General features: G+C 46.5%; 1 protein-coding gene across 1 annotated transcript in view; it reads right to left on the bottom strand.

Moving 5' to 3' along the window:
- The window catches only part of VWF (von Willebrand factor), a 248,544-nt gene that overhangs the window by 178,771 nt on the left and 52,445 nt on the right, over window positions 1–17,328 (bottom strand). Inside the window, exons 10-15 of the mRNA XM_006128153.5 lie at window positions 15,844–15,890; window positions 14,299–14,435; window positions 10,679–10,817; window positions 8,286–8,386; window positions 3,350–3,545; window positions 910–1,125 (exon numbers count right to left, since the gene is read on the bottom strand). Coding sequence (XP_006128215.3) covers window positions 910–1,125; window positions 3,350–3,545; window positions 8,286–8,386; window positions 10,679–10,817; window positions 14,299–14,435; window positions 15,844–15,890 — 836 coding nt within the window. The remainder of the gene's footprint in view (window positions 1–909; window positions 1,126–3,349; window positions 3,546–8,285; window positions 8,387–10,678; window positions 10,818–14,298; window positions 14,436–15,843; window positions 15,891–17,328) is intronic.

Genomic DNA, 17,328 nt, shown 5'->3' with positions numbered 1-17,328 from the left:
GTTAAACCAACCCATGTCCCTGGGAAGACGGCAATAAGTCATCTGGAGAATTCTTCCAGTTGATCCAGCTAATCGCTACGTGGGAGGTGAATTTACTACAGCGAAAGAACAACCCCTCCCATCACTGCAGTAAGTGTCTATATGAAGCCCCTAAATCGCTGTAAGTGTGGAAATAGCTTCACTCCTTTAAATGCTTCTAAAAATCCCACCCTTTGTATCTGTCCAGTGTGTAGCACAATGGGGCCACAGCACGTTCAAGGGAGTATCTTGTCATCCATTACTATCTTGCTATAGGGTGTGTCAGCCTCAGAGTCAGGTTAAAACTCATTAACAGCGGAGACAAAGGAGTCTAAACAGCAACATAGTGCTCACATCTTGGAAAAACGATGCCATGTAATAAGAACTGACTTGGACCTTTCCTTGGGAACTGAACTAACCAGCTTGCTAGGTTTCTGCTAGGACCAGAGGTCTGATACTGTGAGTAATACTCACAACTACTATTTTGAAGGCAACAGGAATTGAGAAGGTCAGTGCCTCCCTGGATGGGTCCCAGCGGGGAAGTGTTAACATACAAAGTACCTGTTGCCATTAACTTCATGAGATACTTTGAGAGGCTGCCAGCCCAAGGTATTGGGAACATTTTCAGACAGGCAGCCAAAGTTAGTGGAGGAGTGGTTTGAACCAAGCCAGCTGAGGGTTGCTCAAGGGGAGCTATTTTTGCCTGTTGCTGAGCACCTTCTGCAAAAAACTGAGCCTCCTCTACTCCTAATGGGGTGAAAGACAACTGAGCATGAGCCGCATGTCCTGGAGCAGATACTCAGCACCTTGCAGAAATCAGAAATGGCTGATCTTGTCACAGGACACCATCGAGTCAATGCAAGAAAACAGTTCTTTGCAGCATTCACTTACAGCAGAAGTCTGGCTCCCGCCACTGGATCAGAACGCCTCTCCTAACGCAGGCAGTGGCATAGGTAGAAACAGCAGCACACAGGCAATCTTTGCCATCAGAACAGGAGCACACGTCATAGCGGCAGTTCTTCAGGTACGGAGAAGGGCTAACTTCATGGTGGCAAGGTTCAAACATGGACGACATTAGAATTGAACAGGATTCTTCCGCATACTTGGCTAAAATGAGAAAAATGTTATCTGGACACTTTACACGCAAAAAGCAGAGTACAGCTACTCCCCGAGTTATGACCACCTCCATTTACAACCAACCGCACTTACGACCAAAGTGGTTGTAAAGTGTTGGTCCGTAACTTGTTCGTAACTCGGGGAGCAGCTGTAATCAAAGCAAAGGTTTCTATACACTGAAAGGGAGGCAGCTGCGCCACTGTCGTGCTTCAGTGAAGATACTACCTACAACGACAGGAGGGCTTCTCCCATTGGGGCAGGTAATCTGCCTCCCCAAGAGGTGGTACCTTCATTGATGCAAGAAGCCTTTCCATCACCGTTGTGCCGCTAGGTCAGAATAATGACACCACTCGGGGATGTCCATTTTCCCCACCCCGAGCACTGCAGTCATACCAACATAAATTGCTAATGCAGACCAAGCCTAACTGAACGATTTTCCTTTTGCTTTTCTTAATAGGATAAGAGACCTGAAGAGCAAAATGTGATCCTCCGCCTGTAGTGCTGGATTATTTCCCATTCAATAACAGCAGCCTTTAATTAGCAAAACAAACAGTGGAAGACCTTGATTTTCTGTTCTGTTCTGCTCTCACTGGCAAAACTGATGGCACTGATTGTAGCTCAGGCTGCCTGGCACTTCCTATCATCAGGCTCATTTTTAGCAGCTTATAAATTTCCCAGTCTGAAACTGCTCAGGCTGAATGTTTTGAGGTGTCTTCACCTCTCACCTCCTGTGTGGGACTGCTCCATGTGTGCGCGCCATCTCCACAGAGCAACTGAGCTTGCTCTGTCCTGGGGTTGCAGGGGCTGAACTTGACTTCTCCTACAATTAGTCTTTCTGGACACCAGGGGCACCAGAGGTGAGCTCCAAAAGACTCTCACCTTTGTTCTCAACCCCTCTCCAGGCAATATGGAGGCAGCAGCTACCTGCCACATGGGAATGCAGAGGTGGGAGAAAGGATGCGTGGGAGGAGTCAGTGGGGAAGCAGGGTGTACAGGCACAGAAGGGGAGGGAAGAGAAGCAGGCAGAGGCATCAGATGTGAGGGAGTGGATAGGAGGAAAGAAGCATCCTGAGGGGCAGGAACGAACAGGAACAGAGAGGGAGAGGTCAGAAGCTGCGGCAAAGAGGAACAGAGAGGGGCAGAGGCAGGCTAAGGGCATGGGGCAGAAAGGTCTACAATTACAGGCGCACATGTGTCATCAGAAGCTTGAATTGAACCCAGGAGCCCTGTGTCTCTGTATTCCCTTCTGTCAGCAAACAGCTGTGAAACCCTCTTGCAAGGTGCCTTGCATCCCCCTCTAGTGACTGATCCACAGAGGGCATAATAGCCTGCTACTTACACAGATAACATTGCCATTAGCTCAAGTCTGTGCTAAGGTCAAATGGTCCAAACCCTCCTTTTGACCCACGTTTGGAGTCAATGTTTCCATATGATGGAATCTCTAGGGTCTCGTGTGCTTTTTTTCAGTTTGTTTAAATTAAAAAACTAAATTAAAAACTGCATTAAAAAAAGACATGTTTGAACCTCTGTAATCCAGGACTCCCTGGTCTGGCACCATTGGTCATCTGGCAGGACCACAGATGTTCCAGGACCAGAGGGTCCTGGTAGAGGGCTGTCAGCGGGGCTCCCCACAGCTGGGCTGCTAGGTACAACCAAGTGGAGCTGTCTGACGGGGCCAGGAGCCCGGCACACAGGGAGCTAGGTTCCCTGGTCTAGCAAGGAAAGAGGTGGAGGGACTGGCAGGGTAGTGAGGCTGGCAGCAAGGGAAAGCCAGCCAGGAGGCCCACAGCTGGTCCAGGGCTGGAGGAACTGGTAGCAGGGGAGCCAGACATGACATCCCCTGGTCTGGCAAAAATTCCTCATCTGGACCAGTCAAGTCCTGAAAGTGCCAGACCAGGGAGGTCCAACTTGCATTAAGGTTACAGAGTCAAGCACTCAGAAGTTAGGAAATGCCAGAAGTCAGGTGCCCCATGTAACCTAAATTCAGCCACCTTTTGTGTACACATTATGATATAGTTTTTAATTATGTGATCACCTAGTATCTTTTCTGCAGGACCCGTGCTTCATTCAATGCATGGAATGAAAGATGTTTGACTTATTTTACAGAAGTAAGAATGATCCTGTTCCCAGTTGCAAACAGTTGCACTTTTATGGGATGGGAGATCACATGTTCTTTCACAGCACTATATGTTATGTGGCAGGCAGGTTTCAGTACCTAAGCGAGGGTTGAGACTACAGGGGTCACTGTCTTGTTTTAACAAGTCTTGGCAATCTCCACTGAGCTTCCAGGCGTTTCCAAAATCTTCCACAAGGGCTTCCACAAGGCCAGAAGGTGTCAGAAAGTCGTCCCCTTCGTTGCCATTGTAGTTTCCACACAGACCACAGATTTTGTCAGTGTAGACTGGGGAGAGCTTACAGACAAAGGTAAGAATGGTTATTCTTCAATATTAGCACACGGTTTCATGGCAGTATTTTTATTCGACGATATAATTCCTCAAATATATATTAAAGGGGAACCATCAATCTAAAAATTCAGACTTCTGGCTGAACAGTTTTTACAAGTACTAAAAATATACAAGCACTGGCTTGTTTTTAAAAAACAGATGAATTATTTTCACATAAACAGAGAAAAAAGTTCTGGTTTTTTTCTTGAGTGTATTTACTTGGTGCATTTTTACAGCACTTAATGTCTGGTCACTTTCACTGTTTTCCTGGAGTAAATTATATTCCCTGTCCGTGTTGGTCTTTATGACACAACAGTGGAGAGGAAAACTCTTTTTAAATAGAGAACGACTGTACTATTACAAAAAATGGTGGGAGGACCTAGGCATAGAAATAATACTGGAAGCTAGTCCAGTGATTTTTATTTGTTAGTGTTACCTTGTGACACTGATAACAAATACAAAGAGCTGCTTTCTTCTCATGCTAAACAAGGAACTTCATTAAAATAAGGAAAACAGTACTAGCTTTAAAGCTATTCTCCTTCCCTATAGAACTGCTGGTGTACAGCCTTCCCCTTTCTACCTGGCTTCCTTCTAGGAATTCTGCCCTGATTTACACCCACACAAAGACTAATGGGTTGCAAGAGATTAAACATGACCCTCAATGTAGACAAAAAAAAGTTATGTATTTAAAGAACATCTGAATAGAGAAGTAGTAAGGACAAATTTGACCTGGGGACCAAGTACCAGTAACTCCCATGCATTTCAATAGGAATTTCCAATGCTCATCAACATTCGTAAGAATGTGGTCTCTAAATTCATATTACAAAAAATGCTTGGGAGCTGCCCCAACAACTAGTAGCTCTCTGTATGCATGGACCAGACTGCTGTCCCTTGTACCCCACCTTGGAAGGAATTAACAGTGATACAGAGGCAGGCTGAAAAGTGAAATATCTTTCACAATTATTCCTCTGGCTAATAAGAGATCATTGGCGTAGGGCACCAAAAGTAAGCTGGTCCTAGCCTCACCAATTGTAGCAGCAGCTGAGGAGTATGGAGGGAAAAATGAAGCTGTCAGAAAGTCCCAAGGAAAGTGAATTTCTAAAATTTCTACAATTAGGGACACTGTCATTCTTCAAACACAGAGTGACTCACCTTCATCTGAAGTTCTATAAATGTTTTGGAAACTGCAGGCCTTTCAAAGGTCACCAGAGGGGTGTCTCTTCTTGACGAATGCAGCAGGCAAATCCAAACACTGTAACTTACCAGAAGTGTTTGCACAAGTCCATGGGAGTGGATCACTTCCCCCAATTGTCAGACATGTTTGGCAATAATTAATGCTCCAAAGGCAACAATAATGACAAGTACATAAATGGGAAGGAATTCCTAGCAGAACATAATAAAAAGGACAATGGGAGAAACAGCAAAGACAGTCATTAACAAGTGTTATTGATGCTATAGGAAAAGCGTTGAAGTAGAAAATCTGACTTTAACAGATGGGCAAGATGATGGTCAGGATACAAGGATCTGAGACCTGACAAAAGAGACCACAGATGCAGAGAAAAGCCAGACATCCTGAGAGGTGCCAGTGGATTAAACTGAATTATGCTCAAGCTTAAAACAACTCCCAGGTGTTTTGGTACTGGACATCTAGAGCAAAACACCAATTGCTGCATCCACATTCTCAAACCTTTCTGGAGCTTCTCTTCCTGTTGCAGTGTGGGGTTTTTTTTTTCAGTTGCTCAAGCTCTAACCTTTACCTTGAACTAACATGTTAAACTCACTTTCTGTGCTATTATGCAACATCTATCCAGAATGTGTGGACAGCAAATGCTATTATGTGCTAATTTTTATATGGGCTTTATGGTGGCTCTGAGAACCATATTGGGTAGGTTTGAGTGGAAGGCAAGGGAAAAGAATATAGCCAGAGCAGGAGAATAAATCCCCAAACTCATGGTATGAAAGAGCAAATAAAGGGTTCAGTTATGCAGCTTTTACTCTGGTGAGCGCTTACTCACACAATTATTCCTGTGGACAACGGACATACTGACATGAGTAAGTGCTTATCGATGCAAAGAAAGGCTGTGCAATCAGGTGTATGCCACCACAGGGGGAACACAATTAGAGGCTGCAGTCAGTATGTCTCCTCTACACTGTCCAGCAGGCAGCCGAAGGACAACATGCAGGAGAACATCCGAATCCCCATTCTACTGCATCATATTCCCCAAGGATCAAAGAGCTGTGATCAGCACTGTCTACCCTCCCCTCGCCCTCTTCCCTGCAGCCCTTGAGATATAGCAGTTACATGAGAACATCCTTCTGCATGTGCATACAGGGTATTGTGATGGGGTGCCCTGGGCTCCCTCCCTATCTAACTCACCAGGAGACAGTGGCCCTTAGAATTAGAGCCCCATAGAGGGGAGAAGTGTGAAGTCCTGCAGCAGGACTGGAATCCCAGGAGTCTTGCATGATGGCTGCCTTGCATGGCAGGATTGGGTAGGAGCTGGATTAAAGACCAGTCCCATGCAAGGCTCTACCTCAGATTAAGCAAAATATGCTGCCCAAATATTCACTTTGCCTACAATAACAGATGATCAAGCCAGAAGGGACGACTGTGATCATCTAGTCTGATTTACAGTATAAAACAGATTATAAACTTCCCTGAGATAGTTCTTGTTTGAACTAGAGCATATCTTTCAGAAAAAAACAACCATTCTTGATTTTGTAATGTCTAGTGAGGGAGAATCCACCACAGCCCGGGGTGAGTTGTTCCAATAACTAATTACTCTCGCTATAAAACTATGCAGCTTATTTGACATCTGAATTTATCTAGCTTCAATTCCCACCATCTTGATATATCTTTCTTTGCGCTATTCTAATAGTCATCAAACCAGCTTCCAATACAGAGGTAATATAATCTCCTTGTCCCGGCTCATGTATTCAGGGATCACATGAATCCTTTTTAGCTTTAGCATTATGATGGGAGCTCATGTTCACTGAATATTCACCACAATACCCCACAATTGTTTTTCCAAGTCACAACTTCCCAGGATAGAGAAACTTTACCATTGGGCTTATGAAACTGAATGCCGAGAAATTCAATCTAGTGCAAACAATAAAAGCTGGGGGTATGAAGGACTAATCAACTATCTGATAAGGAAATGCTTATCGGACAGTCTGCAGGAGAGTCAATTAGTCGCTTCCCCCCTGCCCTTGCTGCCTCTAACTAATAGAGGCAGCAAGGGGGGAGAGAAAAGAGGGGTACTTCAAAGCAGCAGTGCTACACATTGCCCAGAGTCAGGCTCCTCACGGCATTTAAAAGTGGCAGCGCTGCGTGAAGCCCAGGGACCGTGGGGGAGTCCCCAGCTGACCCCGGGTTTCAACACTTTTGCCTCTGAAGTGTAGCAACAGCCCTAGGACGGTTGCTACACTTCAAAGGCAGAGGTGCCCTATCGACCAGTCGAATAGTCGATGCAAAAATGCATTGACTATTCGATTAGTCAATTACCCGATATTTAACATCCTTAGTATTTATTGGGAAAACAACAGGGTTTATTATAAGACTAGCCAATTAGCCCGTCATAAGACAGGATTTTCAGGTCTCTCCTCCACCTTGGTCTTCTCCTCTGAGCCTCTGGTCTCTGGCTCCATCTCTCTCTTTCTCTCCTCCTACTGACTCCCCCTCTCTCTCTCAGCTCTCCTCCGCCTCCTGCCTTGCTCACCTTCTGCCTCTCTCTCCATCTCTTTCTTTCTCTTCTCCTCCTCTTCCTCCTCCTGCCTCTCCCTTCCCCTCGGTCCCTCCCCACCCTCCTTCCCCTTCCCCTCCCGCTGTGGCGCTCGGCTGAGTGCAGTCTGCTCATCCAGGCCGCCACGAGGGAGGGGGGCAGGGTGGTGACATACACAGCCAAGAGGTGGGGCCGTGTACGTCACCGTCCTGCCCCCCCTTCCTCTCCTGTGGCCGTGTACGTCAGTGCCCCGCCCCCTTCCCCTCCTTCTGTGGCGGCTCGGCCAAGCGCTGCACCACTTAGCTGGGCCGCAGCAGTGGAGGAAGCGGCGGCAAGCGGCCGTTTGGATTCCGCGCTCCTCGGCGCAGTGCTTGGCCGAGCCACCACGGAGGCAGAGGGAAGGGGGGTGGGGCGCTGATGTATACGGCCAGGTGGCAGCGTTACAGACTCACAGACACTGGGCTACTATAGATATGCTTACTGATTAGCCTTATTTTTTGTTGGATGGAAAAAAGCAATTATTGACAACCAAGTGCCCGATGTTTATGTTGATCCAGAATGTCCATAAATATTATTCTCAGTAGGAGCAATATGCTGCATATCCTGTGCAATTAAATTGATTTTTTTCCCTTGAACATATGAATGTATCGTATGGGCCAAATTCACCTCATTTTCACTTGTGCAATCCTATTGACCTCATTGGAGATGGACAAGAGTAAATAGAATCCAAAATCTGGCCCACAGAAGGTCTGCTCCACAGAAAGCAAAGCTATTCATGGTTAATGGCTACTGTTAGTGCATAGAAAAGAAAAGAAAAAAAATCAAGCAGTTGCTGTGGTGCAAATGTTTGTTTCTGGGAAACAAAAGGATCAGTATATTGCTCTGAGGGCAGAGAGAGAAAATGGAATTTCTAGCATGCACCACAAAGCAATTTCTCACATCAGACAAGAAAGTCTTTGTGTACGTTTGGAGGAGAGAAAACTACCTTCACCAGCAGTTTACCACGACCATCCCAGTCAATCTGTAAATCTTCCCCATAGGTGAGGCGAACTGAAGACAACATAATGCGCTGGATATGGATGGCACCTAAAAACACATTGGACAGGTTTCAGACAAGAAGGATGTATTCTATTATCAGCAAGGTGGAGACAATGGCCTCATCAGCCATCAGCCCATGGGATGGATCTAAGCAGATACACTTCAGATTTGCCTACACTATTTTCTTTGAACAAATGTAGTGGCCCTTATGCACACTCCTCATGTAGACACAGGGGCTACGTCTACACTGGCCCCTTTTCCGGAAGGGGCATGTAAATTTCAGCAGTCGTCGTAGGGAAATCCGCCGGGGATTTAAATATCCCCCGCGGCATTTAAATAAAAATGTCCGCCGCTTTTTTCCGGCTTTTAAAAAAGCCGGAAAAGAGCGTCTAGACTGGCCCCGATCCTCCGGAAAAAGCGCCCTTTTCCGGAGGGTCTTATTCCTACTTTAAAGGAATAAGACCCTCCGGAAAAGGGCGCTTTTTCCGGAGGATCGGGGCCAGTCTAGACGCTCTTTTCCGGCTTTTTTAAAAGCCGGAAAAAAGCGGCGGACATTTTTATTTAAATGCCGCGGGGGATATTTAAATCCCCCGCGGATTTCCCTACGACGACTAGTGAAATTTACATGCCCCTTCCGGAAAAGGGGCCAGTGTAGACGTAGCCAGGGATTTTGTTGACCCAGACGAGCCAAATTCAAATGGGGGCACAAAGACAATGCTAGTGTAGCACAAACGCCTATTGGTTCTAAGCCAGGGTTTCCCAACCTATGGGTCAGGACCCAAATATGGGTCGCCATTACATTTCAAAATGGTCGCCAAGTGTCTCCCCAGGTGGCTCTACCCTCTCTCCTCTCCCCGTTTTTTAATTGCCTTGGGTAACCAAGTCTTCTTGAATTGTCAAAATAAGTCCCCATCTGGAAATGTTTGGGAACCACTGTTCTAAGCTGTCTGGAAGGTGCAGAGATGGGCAGGGTGTAGAACATCACCCGTTCCATCCATACAGGCCAATGGGACTGGCACCGCAGCACATTAATTTTGAACAAAATGGGCTACAGGTCCCCCAATAGTCAACAACAAAGTATAGCTCCACCAATATCAATAGAGAAGGGTCAATTTACATTACATGGGGCTCGGGACACACATGCAAAAGAACCTGGCATAATGCAATGCAATAAAAATGTGATAACTCTATAAACGTGACTCAGAGTTAGGAATAGAAAACATTCTTCAAGCTAGGCTAAAGCCTGCCTGAGAAAATTGAGAAGGGATACAGCTTCAGGTATGTCTATACTGCACAATAAGGCTACATCTACACTACAGCAGAGATCGATGCTCTGAGATTGAGCCACCAGCAGTTGATTTAGTGGGTCTCATGAAGACCCTCCAAATCAACCACAGATCACCGTCTCCAGTCGATTCCATTATTCTACCCCAGATGAGAATAGTAAGGTAAGTCAAAGGGAGAGTTTCTCCGTGAAAACCCCTCATGGCATAGACTCCACTGTAACTCGACATAGTGTACATTGATTTAAGCGGCTGACTTGAGGAAGCTGGGGGCAGAGCAGCTGGGGTGCTGCCGGGTGGTCCCGCAGCACCACTCAGGTGAGGGGCGGTGCTGCAGGACCAACCCGGCAGCACCCCAGCTGCTCTGTACCCCGCTTCCCCAAGTCCGTCGCTGGTCAGTTTCAGCAGCAGCAGACTTGGGAAAGCTGGGGGCAGAACAAGTGACCAGCGGCGGACTTGGGGAAGCCAGGGGAAGAGCAGCTCCAATTGTCCCGCTGGCCGGAGCACTTCCGGATTCCAGTTGGTGCCTTACTATCAGGAGTGCTGGACCACTGGATGCCGGACAACTGGAGTTTTACTGTACATTCTTTATGTAGCTGGAATTATGTACCTTATGTTGACTTTCTGTGGTATTGTAAACATAGGTTTTGCCTGCATCTGTGGACCCCAGTTTTGCTGAATTCAGTGTTTCCAAACCCTTGCTAGAGTGTCTATGCTGCATTATAAACCTGAGTTTAGAATTGCTGGATGTCATTCCTAAAGCTGTGGAGACCCACCTATCCTATGCTAAACATACCTTCTGACTTGGAGCTACAGCTTGAATGGCATCCACACTAAAAATGACAGAGCATGGATCAGAGTCCCAGTGGCTCTGACCCACCACCTAGTAGCATCCTTGGATCAGGTCCTGAGTGCATGCTGACCGGAATCAGACTGATTCTGTACAGCTAGAAGGCAGGGGGAAGAGGGAGTTGGCTCAAAGTAGAGCCTGGGCTCAGTGTGCAGCAAAGACACAACTTCAGTGCATGGCCTGAATCGTCCCATGCCACAAACACACCTTGTGTCAAAGGAATCTGTATGTCCTGGCCATTCAACGAGATGCCGCCCCCGTGCTTCATTTTGATGGTGCTGTTTTCCATGTCCTGGAGTCGGACAGAGGCTGAGCGGGTGCATACTGCATCGGGATCATCTGCACACTAAAAAGAAACCAACATTTCCTGTGACCGTTAGGATTTCACCTTATCAGTGGCTCAGCTCCTCCAGCATGCTGAGCCAGAAACCCGTATGGTTATTGTCACATCTGTAGTCATTAGAACTAGCTTTAGTATTTACTTTACTTAGTAGTAATCCAGCGAATCTACAGACCTGTACTAGGGATGTAAGTGACTAGTCGACTATCTGATAAGCATAAGCTTATTGGATAGTTGACTAGTGATGTGACTAGTCACTCCCCCAGCCCCTGGCTTTCTCTATCAGAGAGGAGCAACTGACAGAGAAACAGGAGTCAATGCTGGGGGGAGCCAACTTAAAAGCCGGTTCCCACCAGCACCGTCTCCGCTAGACAAAGGGGAGGTAGAGGCACAGTGGGAAATGACGCAAGCAGGGACTGTAGCGATCTCCACTCACACCGCTTCTGCTGCTATTCTGCTTTTGAAATGTAACAGAGCCCCAGTGGGGAACACAGGGCCACTCCCCCACTGGCCCCATGCTCCCTGCAGGGCTTCCTTTTGAAATGTACAAGAGTCCTACTGGAGCTCTTGTCTATTTCAAAGGCTCAGGCGCTGCAGGGAGTGCAAGGTCAGTCCCCCGCTGGCTGTGCACTCCCTGAGGGGCTTTCACTTTTGAACTGTAGCAAAAGCCCGGCTAGTTAGTTAATTTGATTTAGTTAATTAATCTAAATTTGAGTACTGTAGTTAATTTTGATTAGTTAATTAATCTAAATTTCACATCCCTAACCTGTAGCCTGTAAGATACTGGCTACAGCAGTTAGTATAAGGCACGAGGCCTATGAACTTTGGCAAAGATAAATGGCCCAACTGACACTCCTATGTTTTGAAGAACTGAGAACGGTGTGTTTACAGGGGGAAGTTTGTAAATAGGGAAACCATGCAGCTGCAGAAATATGAGCTAACACCAGCTTTTGGCTATGTTAGGATAGGACACAAGAGTGTTATCGCAACAAATTGACATATAAGATAATGAGATGGGATCATTATTACACTAACCTCTAGCCCTTGACACCCAAACATTAGAAGGATGAGGAAATACAAATGGGGAAGAGGGGAAAAAGCCCTAGGAAATGTGCATGAGGCTTAGGGATGTCAATGTAACATATTATAAAAGGTGAATACCAGCCTTGGGACAGGAGGTGAGAAACATGCAGCCCTTGGGAGGAGCCAGGATGATGGCCACTGATGATGATACAGAAGGGGTGATGAGTGATAGGAAGCCAATGGCTAACATTTCAGATGGTTCTACAAGAAAGGTGTGAATATACGGATGTTCAGACGTACATTCTGTATTCTCTCTAACTACCGTGCTGGGATAAAGTATTTGTAACTTCGCAGAACTCATTAATAAAACTGTTACAAATACTGGTGGGTTCCTCCAGTGTAAGTGTTGCAACTCTGTAGTAATTTCACACTGAACAATAATTTGAATAGCAACGGGGCTGATCTTGGGACAGGACAGTCAAAACCACAGAAGGATAACTGGGAATTTTTAAGCACTCGGAGTAATTAATACACAAACCAGAGATCAAGCTTCATATCTAGGAACTCTAGGGCACCATCTCTTCTCAGGGAACTGGAAAAGGAGCTATAGCAGGAACCGTGGGAGCAGGCTACACTGTGTGGCAATAGCACCTCTCCTCCTGACTGTTCTGTCTGAAGTGATGATGAGACACGTCACAGGCTCGTTCAGATGGGGAAGTAGAAGCATGTAGCTCTCACTGTCACCATTTCAAATGCTGCGGTTATTAGTTACGAAGCTTCAGGCAGAACACTCTGCAGGCAGGAGACAGTGATTCACAGGCTTCAGACTTCCCTCATCAGTTTAGAAAGAACAGTGTCAGCGGAAACCAGTTATGCCAGTTCTACGAACACAGCTCTGCACAAATGTGGTGGATGGGGATGGGCCTAAAACAAGTGAGCTACTTTCTCTAAGGGACCTCTTGATCTCTAATCTGCTGCTGCTGCTGCTGCTGTGGAAAAGTATTCCCTTCTCATCTCTGCCACTGTGCTCTTCAGGCTGCTTTTGCTGCCTCCCTCCTTCCGCCCTGGTGCCGTCCTCTCTGCTTTCAAATCCTCCTCATGCCCAGTGCTGTGGTCCTTTCTCTCCCTCTCCCTCTCCTCTTCTCTGCCATCCCTCAATTGTATAGTCTCACCTCCCTCAGCAAGTTCCTGGGCTTTCCCTGTCCTGTGTCCCACTCCCTCAATTCTCTCACCAACTCCCATCCCCTTTTTACTGCGCCTTCTGCAAAACTCCCTTACAGCACTCTGCTGGCATCCTTCCAGGGTGGCCATTCCCTGTTCCAATATGCCCTGGCACCTGTGGCAAGTCTGGGCTAAGACTCCTGGGTCCCACGCTTCCTGGCAGGCCTTTGCATGCACCTCACAGGTCCCTACCACTGGTGTCCCGACCACTGCCAAGAAGGCACGAGCGTGCCCTTTTCATCATCGGTCAGTCCAGGGTTTCTGGAGGTCCGCCCCTCCGTTAGCCCACAAGGTCTTTCCTTTTCTTACTGGCAGCCCACCAGACAGGAGGAAGAAGTTGGGGGGGAACCCGGTCCCACCCACTTGCTCCAGGTTCCAGTCCAGGGCCCTAGGGGGAGGCCAATAGCCCCAAGTGGGCTGTGAGGCATGGCCCTTGCCCCACTGAATAGTGGCCCCCTCCCTGGGCTACTTCCCCAACCCTTCCTGGGTACCTCCTCCCTGAAGCCTTGGAACACGCCCTGTTGCTGGCTGCCTCAGGTGTGGGCGCTCTGCTCTGTTCCTTTTCTCCTCCTCTCTGCCATGCCTGAGGGAAGGTTTGTATTGTGTACCCATAGCCTTAACTGGTGGCAGGTGCTCCAATCAGTCCACTCTCCAGGCTGACTCCAGATGGGCTTCAGGTGCCCTAATGGCTGGGCTGCAGTCTCTACAAGCCTACTCCAGGACCATAAACCCTCACAGGCTGCCACATACCCTTTCCATTTCTCTTTGCCTATCTCCATTTCCTGCCCTGAAACTGAGGCCTTGCCATTCTCTCTGCAGCAGGTGGCAGAGTGAAGAAATTGAAAGGGGCTGAGGAACTAGGGAGCAATGTAACTTATTAGCCAATATGACCGCGTGAGACCGAACTCCAGACTATTAGGGTGACAATACCATTCTATGTCTCTCAGATTCTGAGGAAGCACATGCCCAGGGCAAACATGGAGCAAGCAGTTGAAACAGCTCAGAGTGTTGGGGCACGCCCTCTCATCTCTCATATTAATATACTAACTTGGCAAAACTCCAGAGAGACAATTCAGTCTCACTGTGAAATTGAATCTACAGACTGGGGTTAAAGGAGAGGCAGCAAAACATGTTAATTCAGAAAAAAGATTCTAGCTAATTTTCATAGGAAAATGCCTTATGTTTATAGAAAGCTCTATTCATCCACTCCTTCAACACATAGCTACAGGAAGGGCACTGTTACCTGGACTGTCTCTATGATGATGGAAAAAGAGTTCTCCTCACAGTCTTTGGCAAATAAGTATTGGCAGATCCCACTGAAGGTGAAATACTTGTTGTCAAAACTTTTGAAATGAGATTGGCCCGTGACCAAACATTCTCCTGAAAAATACCAAGGGAAGACAGTCAGATCACTGAGCAAATTCCTGCTTTTTCAGAGGCATACAGCACTGAACAGGTGTGCCAAACTCACTGCTTCTAAAAGGCTGGATAGTAGTGGCAGCATGGTTCATCCCACTGGAAGTGAGGGCTCCAGCCAAAGCTAGGAAGACCATAGTTCAAGATTTCCTCACACAGGCTGAAGCTCAGCCTTACACAGGAAACCAGCCCAAGCCTTCTAAATGACTCTTTACTAGGACTTTAAGTGGGGTACAAGCGGAACCAGGGACTTCAGTGTGGTTACGCAACCACTAGTATGGCCTTGTTCACACACACCAAGTTGTACCAATTTACCTAATTATCTTACTTACACCAGTGCAAAAGCCTGTTAGGAAAGACGTGTTCCCTGCACCAAAGCTCTTATATCTAAGCAAGTTATTTCATGGGGCCAAGCCCCCAAACCTCATGTAGCCCCAATGAAGGCAAGGGGAGCAGGCCTGACAGAGGAGGGAGAGGAAGGGGGATATTTTTGCCAAACTCCCAAGCACAGAGAGACCTTCCAAAACATTTATAACATCTATGTAAAGAAAGTGAAATGGGTGGCAGGGCAATCCCAGTGAACATGATGTACCAAGATCAGAATTTCTCTCTGCAGGCCAGAACAAATGGCAGGTGCTGAGCCTAAAATGACAAGCCACATATAATGAGTGGGAGAAAAGGCACATCTTCAGAATATATATGGCCTGAATGTACATTTTTATACAAGTGGCCATGTACACATTAGCTATACATGTCTACTCCTCAGCCTGTCCTCCATTAGTTGACCAATGAGTTATATTTGAGTTGCTGAAGGGAGATTCCTGTTCATCCTGCAAAGCCAATTCACCTCAAAGACAGAGCTGGATTCTATTCCGTGCTCTGCAGTAGCAGAATTTTAAACTCCATTCTAGCTGCAGGCCTTTGCTCCACACATACCAATTCACCCCTATAATCTCAATAAAAACAAAAAGGCTGCAACCAAGAACAGATTTTGACTGGCATAATATTTATGACAAACACGGCGCCTTCCTGAGTGCTAATACTCTGAAACTATAGCTCTCCTACAACATGACAAGAAAAGCAATGGAAAGGGAACTCATGCTTTCCTCCCTAAACAGGAGTTTACATAGCCACACAAAAGCAAAACTGCACAGTCTGAATTATCTTATGGATCCTGAACTCCTGAAACATGATCTTGACTTGCAGCTAGAGCTCGAAACAAGGACACAGATTCTCAGGAGACTGGACTTGATAATCTCTTGAGGTCCCTTCCAGTTCTAGTATTCTATGATTCTCTCGCTGTACTCATCCATGCGTGGGACTGATCTAGGCAAAGTTCACATACTTTTGCGGAGCACAAGAGTCAGTATACCTGGGCACTCCTCGTTGCTGCAGATCCAGATGCCACGTCGACAAATGCTAGGAAAAGTATTGTTAAAAAGTCAGAGTGCATGATTTCACATCTCTTACTGTAGCATGTCCCAAAACAGTTGAAAGCTAAGCTCCCGCTTCAGAAAAATTAAACCAATCATTTCCCCCCACATCCCTGACACCTCCACTCAATACTGCTTTTTAGCATATGCATCTTCCACACATACTCCATCTAACTAACCCCTTGTAAATCATGCAGTAGCAAACTGTAATATTGTTTGTTTGTTTTCCCTAAAAGACAAGTTCTATGAATCATTATGAGGAAGTTCTATGGCCTGTGTACAGAAGGTCAAGAGGAGATCATCCAAATGGTCCATTCTGGCCTTGAAATCTACAAATCAGCATGGTTATAAAAGTATAGAACTCTTTCTCTTTTTTCCCCAAGCCATCTGCATATTTTAGCTGTCACATATGTTCTCCTGAAGGCCTCAAGGTTGGGGTAGGATGTTCACTGAAACCCTTGCACTTGCTTTTTTTAACTATAAAAAACCTTTCTTGTGTGTGAGCAGAAGAGAGCAATAATATTTCTTTCCACCAGGCGTGTGGATGGCCGTCTGGATTGGGTTAGTCAAGGCACACCAGTGGCTGTTGCTAATGTGCTTGGGACTATGTGGCACAATGCCTGCAAGCTTCACAACTTCTAAAAAGAGCATGGAGAGGGGGTTGGTTGGTTCTTATTTTATCACTTAGCCCATCCCTTGTACTCCCTCTGGCACGAGTTGAATTATGTAGAGTGATATAAGTGAGAGGTTCCATGATACAATATTCAGCAAGGGCATATTTAGGCTGAATAGCAGGAAATATTTACCAAGGATGAAGTCTATTTTACTGGACTAGTCTCTCCAGGGCAGGGTGATTTGGACAATGCTGTCCAAGCTAGAGCTACAGAAGGCCCTAACTTCATGGGACTCCATCCCACTAGTGAGAGGATGAAGTGATAACCTGATGGTCATTGCTCATGCACCACTGACATATGGAATGGAGGATGATTTACTTCTTATGGGTAGCAGTGATATGTACAAAAAGTGTCCTGAATTATTGCATTATGGCTCTGGCTGGGTCACATATTAGGTTCCCTCTTCTGCTGTCTGACTGGAAACATCTGAGCATTGTTCTCCTAACTACACCTTCACCTACACACACACACACACACACACACACACACACCCTCAGGATACATTGCTCATTCTCTCCCCCCTACTTGGGTAACTCAAGTCCCTCACAGGATGGTGTTCAGAGTAGATATGAAAGAAGAAGGTTGTCTAGGGCTACCAAACTGGGGAGGGGCAATATAATGGCTTTGTTCTGGGCGGCATGAATTTGTCTGAACTGGCTCTTCTCAAAGGATATTTTGAACTAGATTCAAGGGAAGTTAAACAAATGTAAGTCAAAACAAAACTCTGCTCTCCAAAACTAGCTGGAACTG

Source organism: Pelodiscus sinensis, chromosome 1 (assembly GCF_052426305.1).
Source record: "Pelodiscus sinensis isolate ZL-2025 chromosome 1, ASM5242630v1, whole genome shotgun sequence".
Lineage (NCBI taxonomy): Eukaryota > Metazoa > Chordata > Testudines > Trionychidae > Pelodiscus > Pelodiscus sinensis.
Note: the sequence above shows the minus strand (reverse complement) of the source record. Positions and strands in the feature narration are given on the sequence as shown.